We start from the raw sequence: 18,063 nt of genomic DNA, 5'->3' as shown, positions 1-18,063 counted from the left end.
GTTCAGAAAAAAAATCCTGAACACGGGAGCACATCCATTTGTTATCCATTTTGTCGTGTGTATCTGGGGTCCATTAATAATGCGGACTTATCCCGGCCTAATCTGCCGCTCATTCCCGCTTTCCGCGGCCGATTCTTTTTCGCGCCAAAAAACTGCCGCCATGTTGGTTTCTGTCCGCGCAGATTTATTGCTTTGCCGGATTAAAAGGTTGATAAATAATAAAACACTCGGTGCGAGATTCCGAACGTGATACGAGCGTGCGAGATAGGCGCGGTTTTATGGGGATTTTTCAATTTGTTTCGGCGGTGATTCGGTTTATCGGGGATTCAGTTTACGCTCCTTCGGGATTGGGGATCAATTGGTGTTTTTCACAGATCCCCGCTTTATTATTGATAGTCGTAACGTAATTGAAGTGTTTGCTCCAATGAAATGGGCTGCTGGAATTGTGTGCTACTGAAGTTGGGCTTGTCATAATTCTTGGGTGTTACCTATTGAACAGTCATATATACTTAGAGGTTATTTTGCTAAGGTCAGATAATAAGGCTATTTTTGTGATACGAATAAAAGTTTCCGAAACATAGCAATATTCATACTACCTAATGTTACGAATGCGAAAGTGTATCTGTCAGTCTCTTCATTCCTTACTTTACACAACTAAAAGCCGGTACGAACCATAATGAAAATTTAGATTGTATGTCAAGGACAAGGACCATAGCTGTCTTTGTCTTAAAAACAACCGATCAATTCACATATAATAGCTATAAATCTTAAAGAGAATCACTATCAAAATATTACTACTTCAATAATGGAATCAATAGGAAAGTCAGGACTTACCTATTAGAGAAGATCAAGCTAATTATTGGAAATATAATTTAATAGATTTCCCGTACTGAACAAATAAAATAAAAGAAAACATGTCACAGGTCCCTTGTATTTTTCATGGATGATAATGGAATTATGCACTCGCCTGCGGTAACGATATGTGCTGGCGGGGCATCAGTGGAGGATGATGTGATAGTCAGGTCAGTCAGACGTCGTACTAAATTCACTAACAATTACCTACGATGGTTTCTGGGATCACGTTGATGTTAACCTGAGATTGTACGTTGGTACAATGCGGTCACTACTCTACAATACTAACAACTCTCTTTCTTTTCCTTTACCATGAAAATCGAAATTTTAATTGGAAAACGGGAATAAAACAGGCCAAAAGGATGTCGCCACAAAGAAAGCGACAGATTAAAAAAAAAATCTAATTAGTATTGATACCTAAATTAATTTGGTTAATATAAAATAAGTTAGTTTTAACCGTCAAAATATTTATAATATTTAGTTAAATAACTTTTATATTATTTTAACTGTGGTTGAATATTACAAAACAGGGGTGCGAACCACGCAATGATGTGGCCGATCGTATCAGCTTGGCTTAGAGGTCATTTAAATTTAAATTAAGGTATTAGTTGTTTGTACCATCCGCGCTAGAATGCATTTAGATTATCTTATCGCATATTTAGGGGCGGGGCGGGGGATGGCTGTGGGTGCATTTTAAAATAAGTATATATTTTGGTTACGCATTTTTAAATACAGTCATTTCGTTATTTTTTTATTTCTTTCATCCCTCTCCGCTCTCATCTCTCCGTTCCAACATAACTTGCAAGAAGTTACGCATTATACGCTGCATTAGATATTCATACCAAAAAATCTGGAAAAAAATAAAACATTACCATAGGCATCGAAAGTAGCGTATTGAAAGATCGTATAACGATTAATGCAATAAACGAACATAACAAAGGTATCAAAGAATCAAAGACGACAATCAGTCAGAAATATTTTCAAATTTTGGTATTGATAAAATAGTACCATTAGGAATACGCAGACCAGGCAGACCAAGTAAAAGACAGATCCATGACATAGCAAAAAATGTTTCTTGGTTGTATGTACTGTACTCCATACACAGTACAATCAAGAAACATATGGAGGATGCTTTTACCGCTAAAAGCAATCCTTATGATTTAAATACATTTATTATTACTACCGCTCTAAGAAAAATTAATAAATGAGAAATAATTATAATATTTTCGTTTTTCTGTTTTGTTAACAAGAAAAAATTAAGCTAAAGTACATGGTAACCAAACAGTTTGCACTGTATATCTGACGACCTCGGTGGTCTAGCGGTCCAGCACACCGCTTTACGTCCGATGGTCGCGGGTTCGATTCCTCGCACGGCACAAACTTTTGTATTCATGAGGATGATTCTTTGTATCGGTCTGGGTGTTATCTATGTATAATATGTATGTATTTACGAAAAAAAAAATATCTATGTACTTGTATCAGTTATCTAGTACCCGTAACACAAGCTTTAGATAGCTTAAATTGGGACTAGATGGCGCTGTGTGAATTGTCCTGAGATTATTATTATTATTATATAAAGGGTACCAAGGGTTTGTGATGCCCATCACATGATGACGTGATATATAAGTAGATGACGGTTATCACCATCAGATGCTTTATGTGATGGTAAGTGATAACCACCAGCTTGTTTACCCTTCCAATTTCATAAAGCAAACATATTTTAAAGGTATATATTTTTATTTATTTGAAGCAGGTATATTTGTTAAGTCTAATTTAATTAAAATTTACATATGATACTTTTGTTATTATCTTTAATATAAATAGAATAAAATGAAGTCGCTATAACTGTCTCTTCGCTTAGATCTTTAATACTACGCATCGTATTTTAATGCAGATTGTAGAAATGGCTATAGTGATTCAAGAGGAAGGATCACATGTATACCCGTGCGAAGCCGGGCGGATAGCTAGTAAAATATAAAAGAAATAAAGACCTATAAAATAAATTCCCATACATAACACCGATGACGTTGCACACATCAAACCCGGGTTACAACGTAAGCTTGAGTTGATGAGTAGCTTACGCGATAAGGGCGGGATTACACGGCGGGCGGCAGCGGCCTGCGCCCTCACTTAAAAATTTACAGATTAAGATCTTTATACTATTAGGTAGTTAGGTTTAAAATTTTATATTTGTACAGTGGAAAGCTGTTTACGAAACATACAAAGTAGGTTTTAACCGACATTCAAAATAATATAAATTTCTACTCTCGAATGTATTTTATTTTCTTTAATATTGTTTCACATCAGTAACATTTGGCTAGGATTTTTTAACAAAAAAACACATTTTTATTGGTTTTATTATATTATTTTAGGTGCAATAACAAAATAAAATAAAAAATATAATAATATCCAAAAACTGCATATTACTTTAATAATATTAAGTTAAAAATATAATGTAATTTATATGCCTTTTATAACCTATTATAAAAAAGAATAGATCTATAACATTTAGTAATTGGATGAAAAAACTTCTAGTAGGTAGGAAAAATTAATAAGAACGACAGTACAAAGTCATCGCTCAGAAGTTAAAAAGTGGGAAATTAAAAAAAAACAATCGCCAACGCCACCGGGCTGCTATCAAAAATCTCTGTCGTTTCATTAACTCTGAAAAAAAAAACGTCTCCGAAAAAAAACGAAGGAGCACAGATTAAATTTTAAAGGCACTTTTTCTAAATTAATTAATAGGGGCGAGGTGACGTCTGAGAAAAAATTAAATGTCAAAATTACAACAAGATTCGCTTTAATTATGTCCGGTGGGGGAGTGAGCGGGGTGGGGGACAGAGGGATGGGGCAACACTAATTACATTTTCTTAATTTGCAAAGTTTCAGGCCCGTTTCAGTTGCATTTGGACTTGTCCGGGTTTTTGAAAATGTCCCCAGTGATTTGTATTGGAAAACTTATTTTTCGGTGTCTACATTTTATTTTCTATAGAAGAGATTTTTTTATTAATATCTGGAGATATATATATGCAATTAAATTATTATTATTTACGAAAAAACCAAATTGGTAATACCGTTTAAAAGTATAGCAAGGCAAATTTAAATAAATATGTATTAAAAAACCAGAGAACACACTATAGAACCATACACTAAAACATGACACAACTATATACAAAAAAATCTCTTTTAAATTTAAAAAATTGTACCTATTTAATTACTTACTACTTAGACTTAGACTTAAGGAAAAATCAGATTTTGGTCAAAATAGATGCGGGTTTAAAAAAATATATATTTTGATGTTAAATAATATATTAATTATTTTAGTTATTATAATTATACTGATTTACTCTTATTTTGACTCTAATGAATAAGTACTTTTTGGTAGTTTGTATTCTTGCACTTCTTGCTAGTTCTTCTTGTGATGATACAGCATTCCGAATGAGAGGTAGTTTAAAAGAATAAGTATGAGTATGCAGAGTACTTATTTGAATAAATAATTACCTATTCTATTCGATTGAGAACCTTTATTGAAATTATTTGTTTTTTATTTGTTTTTGTAGCACACTTATGCTGATACAAATATAGAGCGGATGACACCCCCGCGACTACCACCTTGCCCAGCACCTAAACGTCCAACATTAACATTTTTATACCCACTTTAAGCAAAAGAAAGGGGTGTATTTTTTCATCGCCCACCGGGGACCGGCCAAATTGAAGATAATTCAGTTTATCGCTTTAATATCTCTTTGTCTTTCCAAATTTGCAAATGAGTTTTTTTAATAACGCCAAATTTGTAGCGGCGGGGCGCTTGCTTCCTCTAATCCTTTTATGATTTATGGACATCGTGCGGATAGATGCTTCCATAATGAACTTTTTTCCTTTACTCTTTATTGATGCAACCCTTTTGTTTGGCTAAATATATACAGTACGTACTAATTGCTACGCCGCAACTTGTTCCCCGTGGATTTCAAATTAAACTGGTCAGAGACTTATCGGACAATTGATAAAGTATACTAGCTGTGCCCGCGGTTTAACTCGCGTGAAATTTACAGCCTATATATAAGCTATATTACTGTAAAGTTTCATCAAAGTCCGTTCAGTAGCTTTGCGTGAATGAGTAACAAACATCCATCCATACTCACAACTTTCGCGTTTAGAATATTAATAAAATGTATGTATTACGTGTATCTATAAGTTCAAAAATGACACAAAAATATATATAATTAAAAAATAAATACAAAAACATTGCATTTACGCTTGCTAAAAATATTATGATTCATTTCTAGTTTACGAAGAATATGAAGACATTGCTTAGAATGCTATATTATAAATTATTTGAAAGAGCAACACGGAAATTTTTTGATTCATTCTTCTTTTGATGAGACATTCCGAATGAGCGATAGATTAAAAAAAAATTTAAAAATATATAACGATTTAAAAATGGTTAAATTTAATGTTTTATCTTAAGTTTTAAAAAAAGGCCCATATAAAGGAAAGATATTTGCATTTATCGACATTCAAAATATATAAATCAATAGGCACTGCCTAGCCGTTTTCGAATAGCGAATGAAATGCTCACTCGTGCTGTATTTATTTTTTCCCATCGTCCATTAGTGCGGGCTCGAGCCATCGATCAAAAACACAATTCCAATTTACCTATCGGCCACAAATTCTTCAAAACGACTGCCCGGTACCGTGCAAATAAAGATAAAAATTAAATTGCCGAAAGCGGCATGTGGAATGGTGGCTTTTGTGCTCTGTGTCATTGTGATGGCTTTGCCTCGATCGATGATCGTATGATATATAGACATCATTGAACTAAATCATTTATGTAGAACTAGCTACTCGTACGGGTGTATATATATTATATATATAAATATATATAAACCTTCCTCTAGAATCACTCTATATATTAAAAATTGCAATCTCGACAGTACCTACAAGTATACCTTTCGCTGCAAAATGGTCGCTGTTCAATGTCACAGGGCATATTGTTACGAATATCAAACATATATATATTATATTATATTATACTAGCTACTTGCCTCGGCTTCGTACATGTACATGTATTATATATATAAACATTCCTCTTGAATCACTCTATACATTAAAAAAACCGCTTCTAAATCCGTTGCGTAGTTTTTAAGATTTAAGCATACATAGGGAGAGACAGCGACAGCGACTTCATTTTATACTATGTAATGATAGAATAGAAATAATATCTGTACAAATATTTTTTTAAGCACTTTCACTCTTTTTTAATTTAGCAATCATTCGGTAATTCTTTTAGTACAATACTTATGAGTAAGAAACTGGTCTGTTGTTCTTTTCAACTAATCATGTACAACTTTATATGCTTAGGTCAAAATATTTATGATTATAAATTGGGCAATGAATTCATTGTAGTCAAAATATTAAATATACACTCGATTAAGATAATAAATACTAATTTATTCTGCAATGATTGCGTAATCATCAGAACAGAATACTATAACATAGATAAACTTTTATAGTTTATGATGAATTTTTTTTATATCTCTATCATTACACTACATTACTATAGTATAAATAAAAGTCGCTACTGTATGTTTGCTTATATCTTTTAAATTACGGAACGTATTTTAATGCAGTCAGCAATATATAGAGTAATTCAAGAGGAAGATTTATATTTATAATACGTGTATGTACAGAAGAATTGGAAGATTTGTAATGCATCCGTGCGAAGCAAATTTGATTCTAGAATATAAAAAAAAAAATTGAATAAAATCTTCCCTAATTTTATTATAAACAATTAAATTTAATTACAAAAAAATATTTTAATACAACACGGCACATCGAAGCTGCGGACCTAAGATACTGGCAGCGTTTCCTCTTTGAATTGCCATGCTTATGTTCTGGTTTATAATATTTGTATAGATAACCATAGATATATCCACATAGAGTAATTTAATCCCAAACTAAGTTGACCAGTGCCAAGTACGTGAGTATACAGTACAACAAGTCATAGATTTCTGTCATATCATTTTCTATGTACGTATGTATGTTATTATATTTGATACAGGAATAATACTAATTAGGGTCAATGTGAGCAAAAAAGTAGAATTTTTCGTTATAATATTTTTTTTTATAACAAGTTAGCCGATACTATACCTGCATAAACTTCCATATCTCATTAGATCCTATATAGTATAGCCTTCTATAGTAGTTTTTAAGATAAAAAGAAGCCTGTGTGACGTACACATGCTTCTTTTTCTTTGTCTTGATACAATTAATCTTTATGTCAAATTTCATTAAAAATCGTTTCTCCCTTACTTTTTCATGACTGAAGTCATGAAAAAGTAAGTAACAGACAGACTTTTGCAATCATAATGTTAGTATGGATGTTCTAACATTTAATATTTTCTAGAAATATTTTTATTATGCTGGTACAGTTTATAAAAAAATATCTTCAAGATACACATGTTTCTTTTCATGGTGGTAACAGTTCAGTTCAACTTCTGGACTGTAAAATTATACCCCAAACAGCCCTTAATACTTGTAATAATATATTTTGATAATGGTAAAATAATACATAATTATTATCATGATACATAAATAAATGCTACTTCAATTTCCAACTCTATACTGAAGTAGTTTGGTTGTAATGACACTGATTACATAGATATAATTAACATACAATAATTATCTATACATCATATAACTTGCTTCATTAACATTTGCATTTGTCGATAGCTGAAATTACGCAAAACATGTTATTAATGATCGCAATACATAATTACTAATGTGGTTAAATCAGGTCCAAGTGTCAAGCGCTTGGCAGATTAGAAACAAAGTACATAAATATGTGACCTGATTTTTTTTAATGGATGAGAAACATACACCCGCTTGCGCACAGCTGGGAATTAGCCTTCAGCTGCAGGCGGAAGTTGGCTTTCAGCGGCTCCAGAAGTCTGTAAAAGCCAGCTGGCAAATTATAGTTGAATTGTCTGGTGAAACAATTTTGTAATTATATTTATTAATTTTGTAACTACATTTATTACTTATTGATGGTTCCATAATAACATTGACAAATAAAAGTACATAATTTTCATAAAAAATCCATATTAATTTAAGTCACAAAAAGAGAAGTCCTCTATCTACCTGTAGTATTAACAAAGACCAATAATCTGGCGTTTGCCTACTGGCAAGCATTAAAGTCTAATGAAAGTGAATTGTTAGATTTATTAATAATTATTATTTCGTTGTTATTTAAAACTCAATAAATCGTACTATACTATTCCAATATATTAATTGTGTTATCTTACACTGTTTAAGAATTTTCCAGGCATATATTTTCTACGGTCCCGGACGTATTATGCAACATATATTATATATTATACAGCAAACATTTCTATAATACACATATTCCTATAATACAAACATGTTTTAAGCTTATCGTTTGCACCACACAACTGTATATTCACAATGACCAATAATCCGGCGCTTGCCCACCAATGTACCAATGTCCGGCAAACATTAACGTCTAACTGAAGCGTGAGTCTTATTAATAATTATTATTTCGTTGTTACAAAACAATAAGCCGATCGTGGATTGACCCCAATTACATATTGATGGCATGTTGGCTTTCTGATACGTAATCGGTTCCCATGCCTATCGAAGACTTATTATTTATTTCAATAATATTTACTATTATATTTATTATAAGTATGATCATTACATAGTATAAAACAAAGTCCCTGTCGCTGTCTGTCGATCCCTATGTATGCTTAAATCTTTAAATCTACGCAACAGATTTTTAAAAGCGGTTTTTTTTAAATAGATAGTGTGATTCAAGAGGAAAGTTTATATGTATAACATGTATATCAAACATGTACATCAAAAACTGTGTGCCCCTTTTTACGAAAATTTCGCGGGCGGAAGAGTATGGAATTCCGAACACTTTAGTTTATATAGAGAAGGAGTTCAGAATGCTAATATTTTTTAAATTATTAATATAGAATACATTACACCTATACAGACATTAAGTCAATACAAAAAGACCATAAAAACACACTACCATGTATTTGACAGATAGACGCATATGGTCAAATTGAAAATAGATTAATATTATTTGTCTATAGTCTTATTAAATGTGAAACATAATCACAATTTAAATTAATTGTCGAATTTCGACTACTAGTTGGTATAATTGTTTGTATCGATCTGGTATATGGGCTTTTCTATGTATAATATGTATATATTTATAAGTAAAAATATATTTGTATTAATTGTCTAGTACCTATAACACAAGCTCTGCTTAGCATACGACTGGAAGGCTCTATATGAATTGTCCTGAGTTTAAAAAAAGTACTTCCTTCTGATAAATAATTCTGATAATAGTAGATAGTACACGATCATTAGTAGAGACCACGCGAGCATCAGTCGGGTACAAATCGCGAAGACTATTAAGTACGGAAAGGGTGCGATAACTAACCAGTGACAAATGACACCGCCGACTAATGATCTCGTGGATTTAAACTATGGGAATTGGTAGCTGGAAAGCGGGGAACATTCTTTTAGAGATTCGATATTGTGGCAGTTGTCTTGATATATGACACTCAAACTATCTGTTAACTTATTACCTACTTGAATTTTTTTCAAGGTGTAGTGGTTGAAAGGACTAGGTGTAGTGGTAGAGTAACTTTAAAAACTTTGTAACCTCATTACGAAAATTACGGGGATATTCCTGGTATAAAATTTGTCACAGTTAAAGTTATATAGATAGGGAATGCAGAAAGCTAATATGTTTTTTATAAAAAAGCGTGTGATTCATTCATGGAAATTATTATAAATAAATTAGTTGCATCTGAAGTTGACTACAGGACGACTACTAGAAAATAGTGTAAACCATTTCCACCATACGCCAGGATTAGTACATCCAAAAGCCCAAATTATGGGCTACTCGAACAAATACTTCAATAGACTATTGCAAATTAGGAAAAACAATATATGCATCATGATGCATACTAGGACCCTTACTGGACCCTGTAAATTGAATAAACGCATGGCAAAGTTATGCATGCGCACAACAAAAATCTGCACATTTTGTCAAGCAGAAGAAACGCTACTACACATCCGATTTGGTTGTAGTCTACTCATGCATAAACGAAATATCTCCTTTCAAAAGTTTAAACTCTATCCTGAGGAGATAAAAATCATCGCTCCTAGGAAAACCCCTAAATTTATGTCCCTGACGGGTCTAGGTAGCGAACTCTAAAAAATGGCGAGTATAATAGATCTATGTAGGTTGCAGTGCTACAGATCTAAGCACCAGACAAGCCCAAACTCCTCAATATAATAAAAATCTTACAATGATGCCCCGCTGTTTTCATCACAACACCGGCGTCAGTATTTATCAGTTCTCATAAACCGAGTCACGTATCTACTGGATAAACTTTCTCCACGCCATGGATACATATGATTTATTTTCACACACTGACAGTTTACATGATTGGTATTGGTTAGTTCTTTGTTGAACTAAACTTTGGTATCATTTTATTTCCTATGTTTACATACGTTGTTAATCAAAGTACAGAGTAAAGCTTAGATTACCATACAAAATAAGAATCCTGATCAGAACGAGTAAATGACTGTTCCAAATTCAAAATTGACGATCTCTATGTTTATATCTAGCGGTTTAGGATATATAGCAGAGCATTACTTCCGATGGTCGCAGATTTGATTCCTCGCACAAATTTTTCCCTCCCATAGATCCCTTGTCCCGATCAAAAGAATTGATAGAATAGAATAGAATGGAATAGAATAGAAAATCATTTATTCAAATAAACTTAATTTAAGCACTTTTGAATAGTCATAACAATTTGTTTTTTATCTACCACTCGTTATGATACTCGTGATATCACGACAACCCTAGCTGACGTCAGACAGGAGTTGATCTTCAGCCGTACTGTCTATGGTCAAAGGCTGATAGCTTCTTCTCAAGGTCTAATAACTTAAAAAAATGTCATAATAAATTACCAAATTTAAAATTGGAAAATATTAATTAAATATTGAAAACAAACCTCAAATTTTAATAGCACCCAAAAAGTCCTGAAAAAAATGTAGTGATTATTTGCTCAATGGTCCTAAAGCCAATCGCAAGATTAGGGTAACAAATAACTCCGACGTGAATTATCGTCAACAAATCGAATCTTAATTTTCGTCCTAGATCTTAAATGTCACTTAGTTTTAGATGTACTAAATCCGAAGATAATTCCGTTGAGTTCTTGAATATGAATAAATGTAAAATAATTTTCAGTTTACACTGTTATCCGTTATTTTGTCTACTTCAATTGACAAAAAAATATATTTTATATCGTACTGTATTCTCTATTATTATTATTAATTGCAAATAAAATCAGTTTATCTACAAAATTTCATTAAAACTGTTTTAAATATTTAAAGAACTTCTTATAATAATACAATTCTAAATTATATAAGCTTTTAAAAATCAGTATCAAGTACAAAGATATGTTACCTAACCATTTTAGTACTTCGTCATAATAAGATTATTATTGGTTATGAATACTTTCAAATATTAAAAATATTTGAAAATATTCATAACCAATACTTATTACGACTCCAACTTTATGTAAAATAATAAGTACCTAAGTTTAATTTGTTGAACAGCGATGTCATAGAAAAAAACACGCAAATCATATTAAGTGACTACTTAAGACTTATTAATTTTGTACGTACCCATTCACAGTGTATAGATCCATTCTCCGTTGTTTAATTCTCGACGGACAGCTTTCTAATGATAAGTAGAGTTGTTGCAAACGGTACCTAACCGGGCTAAAGTAACTAGTACTGCACCTGTACCGAATTACCAGGTCGTTACTTTGGATATTTTGTAGTTACTTTATTAGTTTCTGTAGTTACCTAGTAGATACTTATACTATAATAGCTACTCGCCCCAGCTTCGCATGGATGTACATTTATTATGCATGTAAACCTTTCTCTTGAATCACTCTATCTATTCCTAAAATTACATTAAAAATATTTTACTTAACTAATTTTTCTAATGTGATTGTAAAGCGTTCATTATCAATAAATCTAAACTTAATTTACGAAATCCCTTCGAACAAATATTGCTTGCTTACTTAATAAGTATATATAAGTACTTAGTTTCAGCTGCGATCAAAAAAACTAGACTAGACCTAAAAATAGTCCATTGACGATCATATAGAAATGATGATGTAGTATAATTATGAAAAGGGTGTAATAAGGTAACGATACTGCAGTAACGAGTATTCAGTTTAGTAACTACTAAAATGTTGTTTTGTTTTATTACAACTCTAATAACAAGTCATACCTCGGCTACTACAAAGAAAACATCCAACTTCTCATTCGAATTAATTACTCGTATAACAAGATGGCGGACGTGGTAAGACGTTTTTATTCGCTACCGCCACTGAAAGCGCATTTATGTCTATCGAGCCATTACAACAATCTCTTGTGAAAAATAATAGATATATTCACATAATTACCCGACCCTCCTCGCGAGAGTATCACCTATAAGCCATATGTTTGAGAGAGATAGGTATATTTCCCGTGGTTACGCCGCGAGCACTTAAGTAATTGAATGCAGGGGGATCGGGTAAGTCGGGGAATAAAGGAAGACTGGAAAATAATAATATAAGTAATAATGTTACTCGCGTCGCGTGAAAGGGTCGCAAGTTGTTCAGTAAGCTCGTAAATATAATAATAAACATACGTCACGGTGTTTGTCGGTCGGTGAGGAACCCTTACTTCAACTCTCTTTTGGTAACCTATATTATTTTTGTTGACTTATATCTCCTCCATTTCGAATTTGTTTATAAAGGATTCTTTATACATAATAACTAATAATTATTGTATAGACAATTTCAGTAACTTACGTATCATGAATTTATTTATTAAGTCTTTATGACATCAAATGTAAATTACAAAGCACATCAAATAGAGTAATAGAGACCCAAATCGGTGTTGTCGCATAAGCTATCTCTTCCAGACAACCTTTGGATAGAGGAAACAAGACAGAAAGAGACGGTGACGCATGAATGGACTTGCAAAAAAAGAGGCATAGTAATGTTAAGTATAAATAATTAAAATTAACTCGTACTATTTACACACTTTATGTAGTAATCACGGCCGACACATGTTGTCCATAGTACTGTTATACATAGGCGACTGTTACGTTTATCATAAGGTGAACCTTAGCTACAATCTTTTGCCTGTAAAATACTGCATTGGCAGCGATAAACATTTATTACGTGCTAAGCTACCAGAAAATGAAGACCTTACACTAACTGTACCATGCAAAGCCAATGCGAGATCATAGTCTATAGTATTTGATTATTGTTTGTAGGTAATGAATAAATTCAAAACATATTCGACTGATTATTATAATCTGTCGACAATGTTAAATTATTTCACCTGTAGAAACCTACATCATCAGGCAATAATTCACGCAGGGACCGCTAGCGACATACTACAGCTAAATACTAAACTATACATATAAAATAAAGTCCCCACTGAATCTGTCTATATCATCATCATCTGCTTCTTCCTTATCCCATTTATTTGGGGTCGGCGTAATATGTTTTTCTCTTCCATTCATCTCTGTTCGCAGTCATCACGTTATTTACTCCTTTTCTCACCATATCATCTCTCACACAGTCCATCCATCTCTTTTTCAGTCTTCCTCTCCCTTATAACCATCCACATTCATTTGTAACATCGTCCTTAGGATATGATCTTCATTCCTACGCATTACATGCCCATACCACGATATAAATTATAAACATCGTCCCTTTCATACTGAATCTGTCTAGATATATATCTACGGTAATCTCAAAAACAGATTTTCATTCGTTTTCATACATCAATGGAGTTCATCCCGGAGAAACGTTTTAGTGTAGTTAAAATCAAATTCTTTAAGGTTTTGTGTCAATTTGTTGAAATACGCGAAACCGGGGCGGATCGCTAGTCTTTACATATCACAACCAGAAATCTCTTCCGCTGTGTGTTTCCTTAGATCTTTTAAACTTTAACACAACGGATTTTATTGCAGTTTTAGCAATAGATAGAGTGATTCAAGAGGAAGGTTTATATATATATATATATATATGTACACCCGAGTGATGCCGGGGCGGGTAGCTAAGTTGGTAATAAAATAAAAAGTCGTATATCAAGATTATTATCCTGTATCGTAAAAAAGACAATTGTTGTTTTTCACATCAACTTTTCCACAATAAAAGTAAATGGAGCAATCATAATGTCACTGTATGTAGGACGGCGTGTTGTATTCACGCTGCCGACTTTTTATTACCATAGTATTTGTATATTGCGTTGGCAGATTTATTATTGCAAGATTATTAATAAAATAATAATAATATACCTTCACTACACAATGAATCTGTATTCTTGTAAACAATATTTAATTGAATACGAACTGACCTTCTCATTTCGAACTGACGGTAGAACTGACATATCACAAAATTCTGTAATAGACCTACATGAATATAGATATTTTGATTTTATTTGATCACTACTAGAATACCAGATAGAGTAGTCAGAATCTATTATCTACATTTTAATGAATCTAATACCTGATAGGTTACATTTTGCTAAGTACCTAGTTCCTACGTTTTTAAATTAATATACCATTTTTTCATCATCATTGGTTAGCCTTAATTCCACGGTGATGATGATGATGATACCATTTTTTCTGGTATTTTTCCCAAAATATTATAACCAGTAAATAATAGCCCAGGACAATTTACACAATGCCGTCCAGTCACAAACTCAGCAGATCTTGTGTTATGGGTGTTTGACAACTGATAGAAATAAGTACCGAGATTTTTTTAAATACATACATAGTATACTTAGATATCACTCAAAGTAATATAAAAAATCATTTTCACAAATACAAATGTTTTTACGGTGCGGGAAATCGAACCCGCGACCACTGGATGCGTTAGCACATCGCCTCTAATGATCGTGGGTTCTGTTCCCACGAATAAATTGGTAAACCATTGAAACTGTCAAAATATAGTGTAGACGGAAATTTCAAATTTGACTGAATTCTAATCATTCTAAATATAGGAGACTTGTCAATCCTTAGGTAATTATGGTTTTATTGCACCTAGTAGCCATAACTGGTATTTATTATTTAAATTCACTGCTTTAGAGTTATTATAGTGATAATACCTCATTAAGAAACCACTTTTATAGCGATAATCTGATATATTACTAAGAACATTAAACCGTAAGTCATCCGACATCTTAAAACGCCACTGAGTACCATAAAGCCACAATAGCTCGAATTCCAGCTACTGAAGTATTTATGACATTGCACGGAACCCAGCATTTCATAAAGGGTCTAATTAATAAACACGCCAAGTTGCCAGAAGCCATCAAAATATCGTTACAAGGCGTTGTTACAACACTAATCCTGTATACGGTTGAGGATATAGTGTCTGATATAGCGGGTAACTAATTCATATTTTGAATATATAAATTAAGAAAATTAAGTCTCATTAAATAAATAACCTGTAATAATGAACTGTACAAGAAATAAATGCTATAAAGTAGTTCTATATCGCGGCACTGTCCGGGTGGAGTATAACTTATGTTAATCGCTGATAAAGTTGCTATCTATAAATGTTATAGTATATAAAAGTGCTCAAGAATTTTTGGACTTTTTTAGTTATAAAAACTTAAATCTTGTTGTTGTATAAAATTAGTGCAGACAACGAATACATAGTCGCTCCCGCTGCAGGTCGTCACTTAACTGATCACCTAAATTTTAATAAAGCTTTATTTATAACATATCGTTATTGGCCTGTTGTTATGCCTACTGGAGGAGACCACAACACCAGTTCTGTCTTGTATTTGCTCTATTACATACGACAATGAAGGTAAACACAAATTACGTTAATGTATATTTAGATACTACCTATTGTATCATCTACTCTATTAGATAGTATGGTAAAATCTATAACAATTTTCTTACCTAACATCAATTGGCAAGAAAACGTTTATATTTTTTAACGTATTAACTATCAGTGTGCAGTTATACATAAGTAAAACTAATTAAGTTACTCTACTATAGGAGACAACTATTATTATTATTGTAATTTAAGTATAAAAAATATCAGTTGTATTTGAGAATCTCTTCTCGATTTGCATCTTTTCACAAAATTTTAAGGATATGAAATAATAAATGGTATTGATAATATGAAATGATAAAACACTCATGTAATAAATAAATGGTCAATGTATCAAATAAAAAGTTTCTAAATCCATAGGTAGTTGGTAAAAGAATCAAAGGCATGTCTCATTAAGTTTTAACGCCATTAACATAACGAGGTCGGCTGAAGACCTAATTTTAACCTCCAGGATTCCTTTATAATAACATCGACATCTGCTCCCGAGTAATCGCCGGCCGAATATTCAGCGAAATCGACGCTCTCCATCTCAAGGCTCCACTCTAATCATGAAAATGTATTTATGACCTAATTAAACTCCTGTCTACCGCCCGACAGACTGTGTGAGAGGGACGAACATATACCAACTGTATAAGAGCGAGCGAAGCGCAAGACACCCTCACCCGGTGATTAATGAGCGTTATATGGCTGGTTAAGTACCGTGTAATTTGCAAAACGACCCTTAATTACCGTAGAACATGGCTACTATAGCCATCCTTATCCTACTAAGGGAATGTCTGGAGGAGCAAAAGGGACGCGTATAAGTTTGTGTTGCGACTTAAAAGGCGGTGTTTAATGAGGCATTATGATGTCGCCCGTGGAGATTAGGTTCACATGGCGCTGAAAATTGTTTGCGCGCTCTTTATATTTGGCTTTCTGTAACGCAAACATTGCCCGTGAATTTAGTGGTGTATTTTCAGATAATGTCTCTTTGCAATACCCCGAACCAACATGTAACAACTTTGTTTGACTTAAATTAACTGAATAATACGAAATAAATTGAAGTTATGTCTCAAGTTTCTTTTTGTTGTCTACCTATACTAGCTATATAAATATTTTGAGTTTAACAACTAGAAACAAAAAATATAAATGATTTGTCTTTGTAATATTAGTTTAGGCAATTTATTAATTACCTATAAAGTTATATTAGGTTTTGATACGCATTTCTTTTAGGATTTTTCACTTGTAACTGAATAAAAAAACTAACAAATCATTCTCTTTTTTACAGGTATGGTTCCAAAACAGACGAACAAAATGGCGGAAAAAGCACGCCGCTGAAATGGCAACAGCAAAACGCAAGCAAGAAGAGCTCGGTGAAGAATGTGACGACCAAGAGCCCCACGACAACGACCCTTGCAGTGACGACGACGACGCTAAACGGCCGAGGCTCGACCTTCATCACCAACACATCCCTCATCACCAAATACCACATCATCGCCAGTGATCCGATCCATCCGGCACCGGTGAGGGGAAACCCTTCAAAACCAGTGCCAGTGAGAATAGTGACGTGAATGACTTTAAAGAACTAGAAATAGACTCTGAAAATAATGACAATAGCGTAAGCACTCGTAGCTTCGACAATGACTACGAAAACGACTATAAAACATTTGTCAATTACAGAGATGAGAAATTCCAATCGAATTATGCGAGAAATCCAATTAACGATGCTAAATTCTCGGCGAACAGTGAACGTAACGAGTCGAACGGTTATTACTTGAACTTTGGAAATATATATCCCGATTATGTAGTGCCGAGAACATTTTGTAAGGAATCGAATAATGATGACGCACCGTGCGATCTTTCGAATTGGCAAGTTAGGGGTGCTAGCAAATTCGAACAGGGCATGGTCGAGAATGAACGAGAATTAGCGAGTACTAGTGAAGTAGATAGTGAACAAGACGCATTGAATAATGAGAATAATGACAATGTCCAACAGCCTATAAACTTCGCATACTATCACTTCTAAGTGTGAGTACAGTCAGGTTGTTAGTAGTTTTCTATTTGATTTGTAAATAATATGATAAGTAGTCATGTGATACATAATAAGTAATTTATTATAGTTAGATTTTACATTATACCCATATGTATTTTGTGAGGTAATTATTATAATATTGTAAATTTTGTCTCTAAACTCCCCGGTGCCAATTTCCTATTATGTAGTCATTGTGTTGATGTCTTCACGAAATTATATAATGATGTA

At 32.9% G+C, this 18,063-nt stretch overlaps 1 protein-coding gene across 2 annotated transcripts in view; it reads left to right on the top strand.

Annotated features, from left to right (window-relative positions):
- LOC131852104 (homeobox protein Nkx-6.2) overlaps window positions 1-17,824 on the top strand; it is a 71,111-nt gene extending 53,287 nt beyond the window's left edge. For both annotated transcript variants that reach the window (XM_059202737.1, XM_059202736.1), the window contains exon 3: window positions 17,092-17,824. In XM_059202737.1, the coding sequence (XP_059058720.1) occupies window positions 17,092-17,307 (216 nt within the window). In that variant the 3' untranslated portion in view covers window positions 17,308-17,824. The remainder of the gene's footprint in view (window positions 1-17,091) is intronic.
- Window positions 17,825-18,063: the final 239 nt, after the last annotated feature.

This window comes from Achroia grisella, unplaced genomic scaffold (assembly GCF_030625045.1).
Source record: "Achroia grisella isolate CSIRO2021 unplaced genomic scaffold, CSIRO_AGI_Agris_v1 utg840, whole genome shotgun sequence".
Classification (NCBI taxonomy): Eukaryota; Metazoa; Arthropoda; class Insecta; order Lepidoptera; family Pyralidae; genus Achroia; species Achroia grisella.
This window is presented reverse-complemented; position numbering and strand designations above follow the sequence as displayed.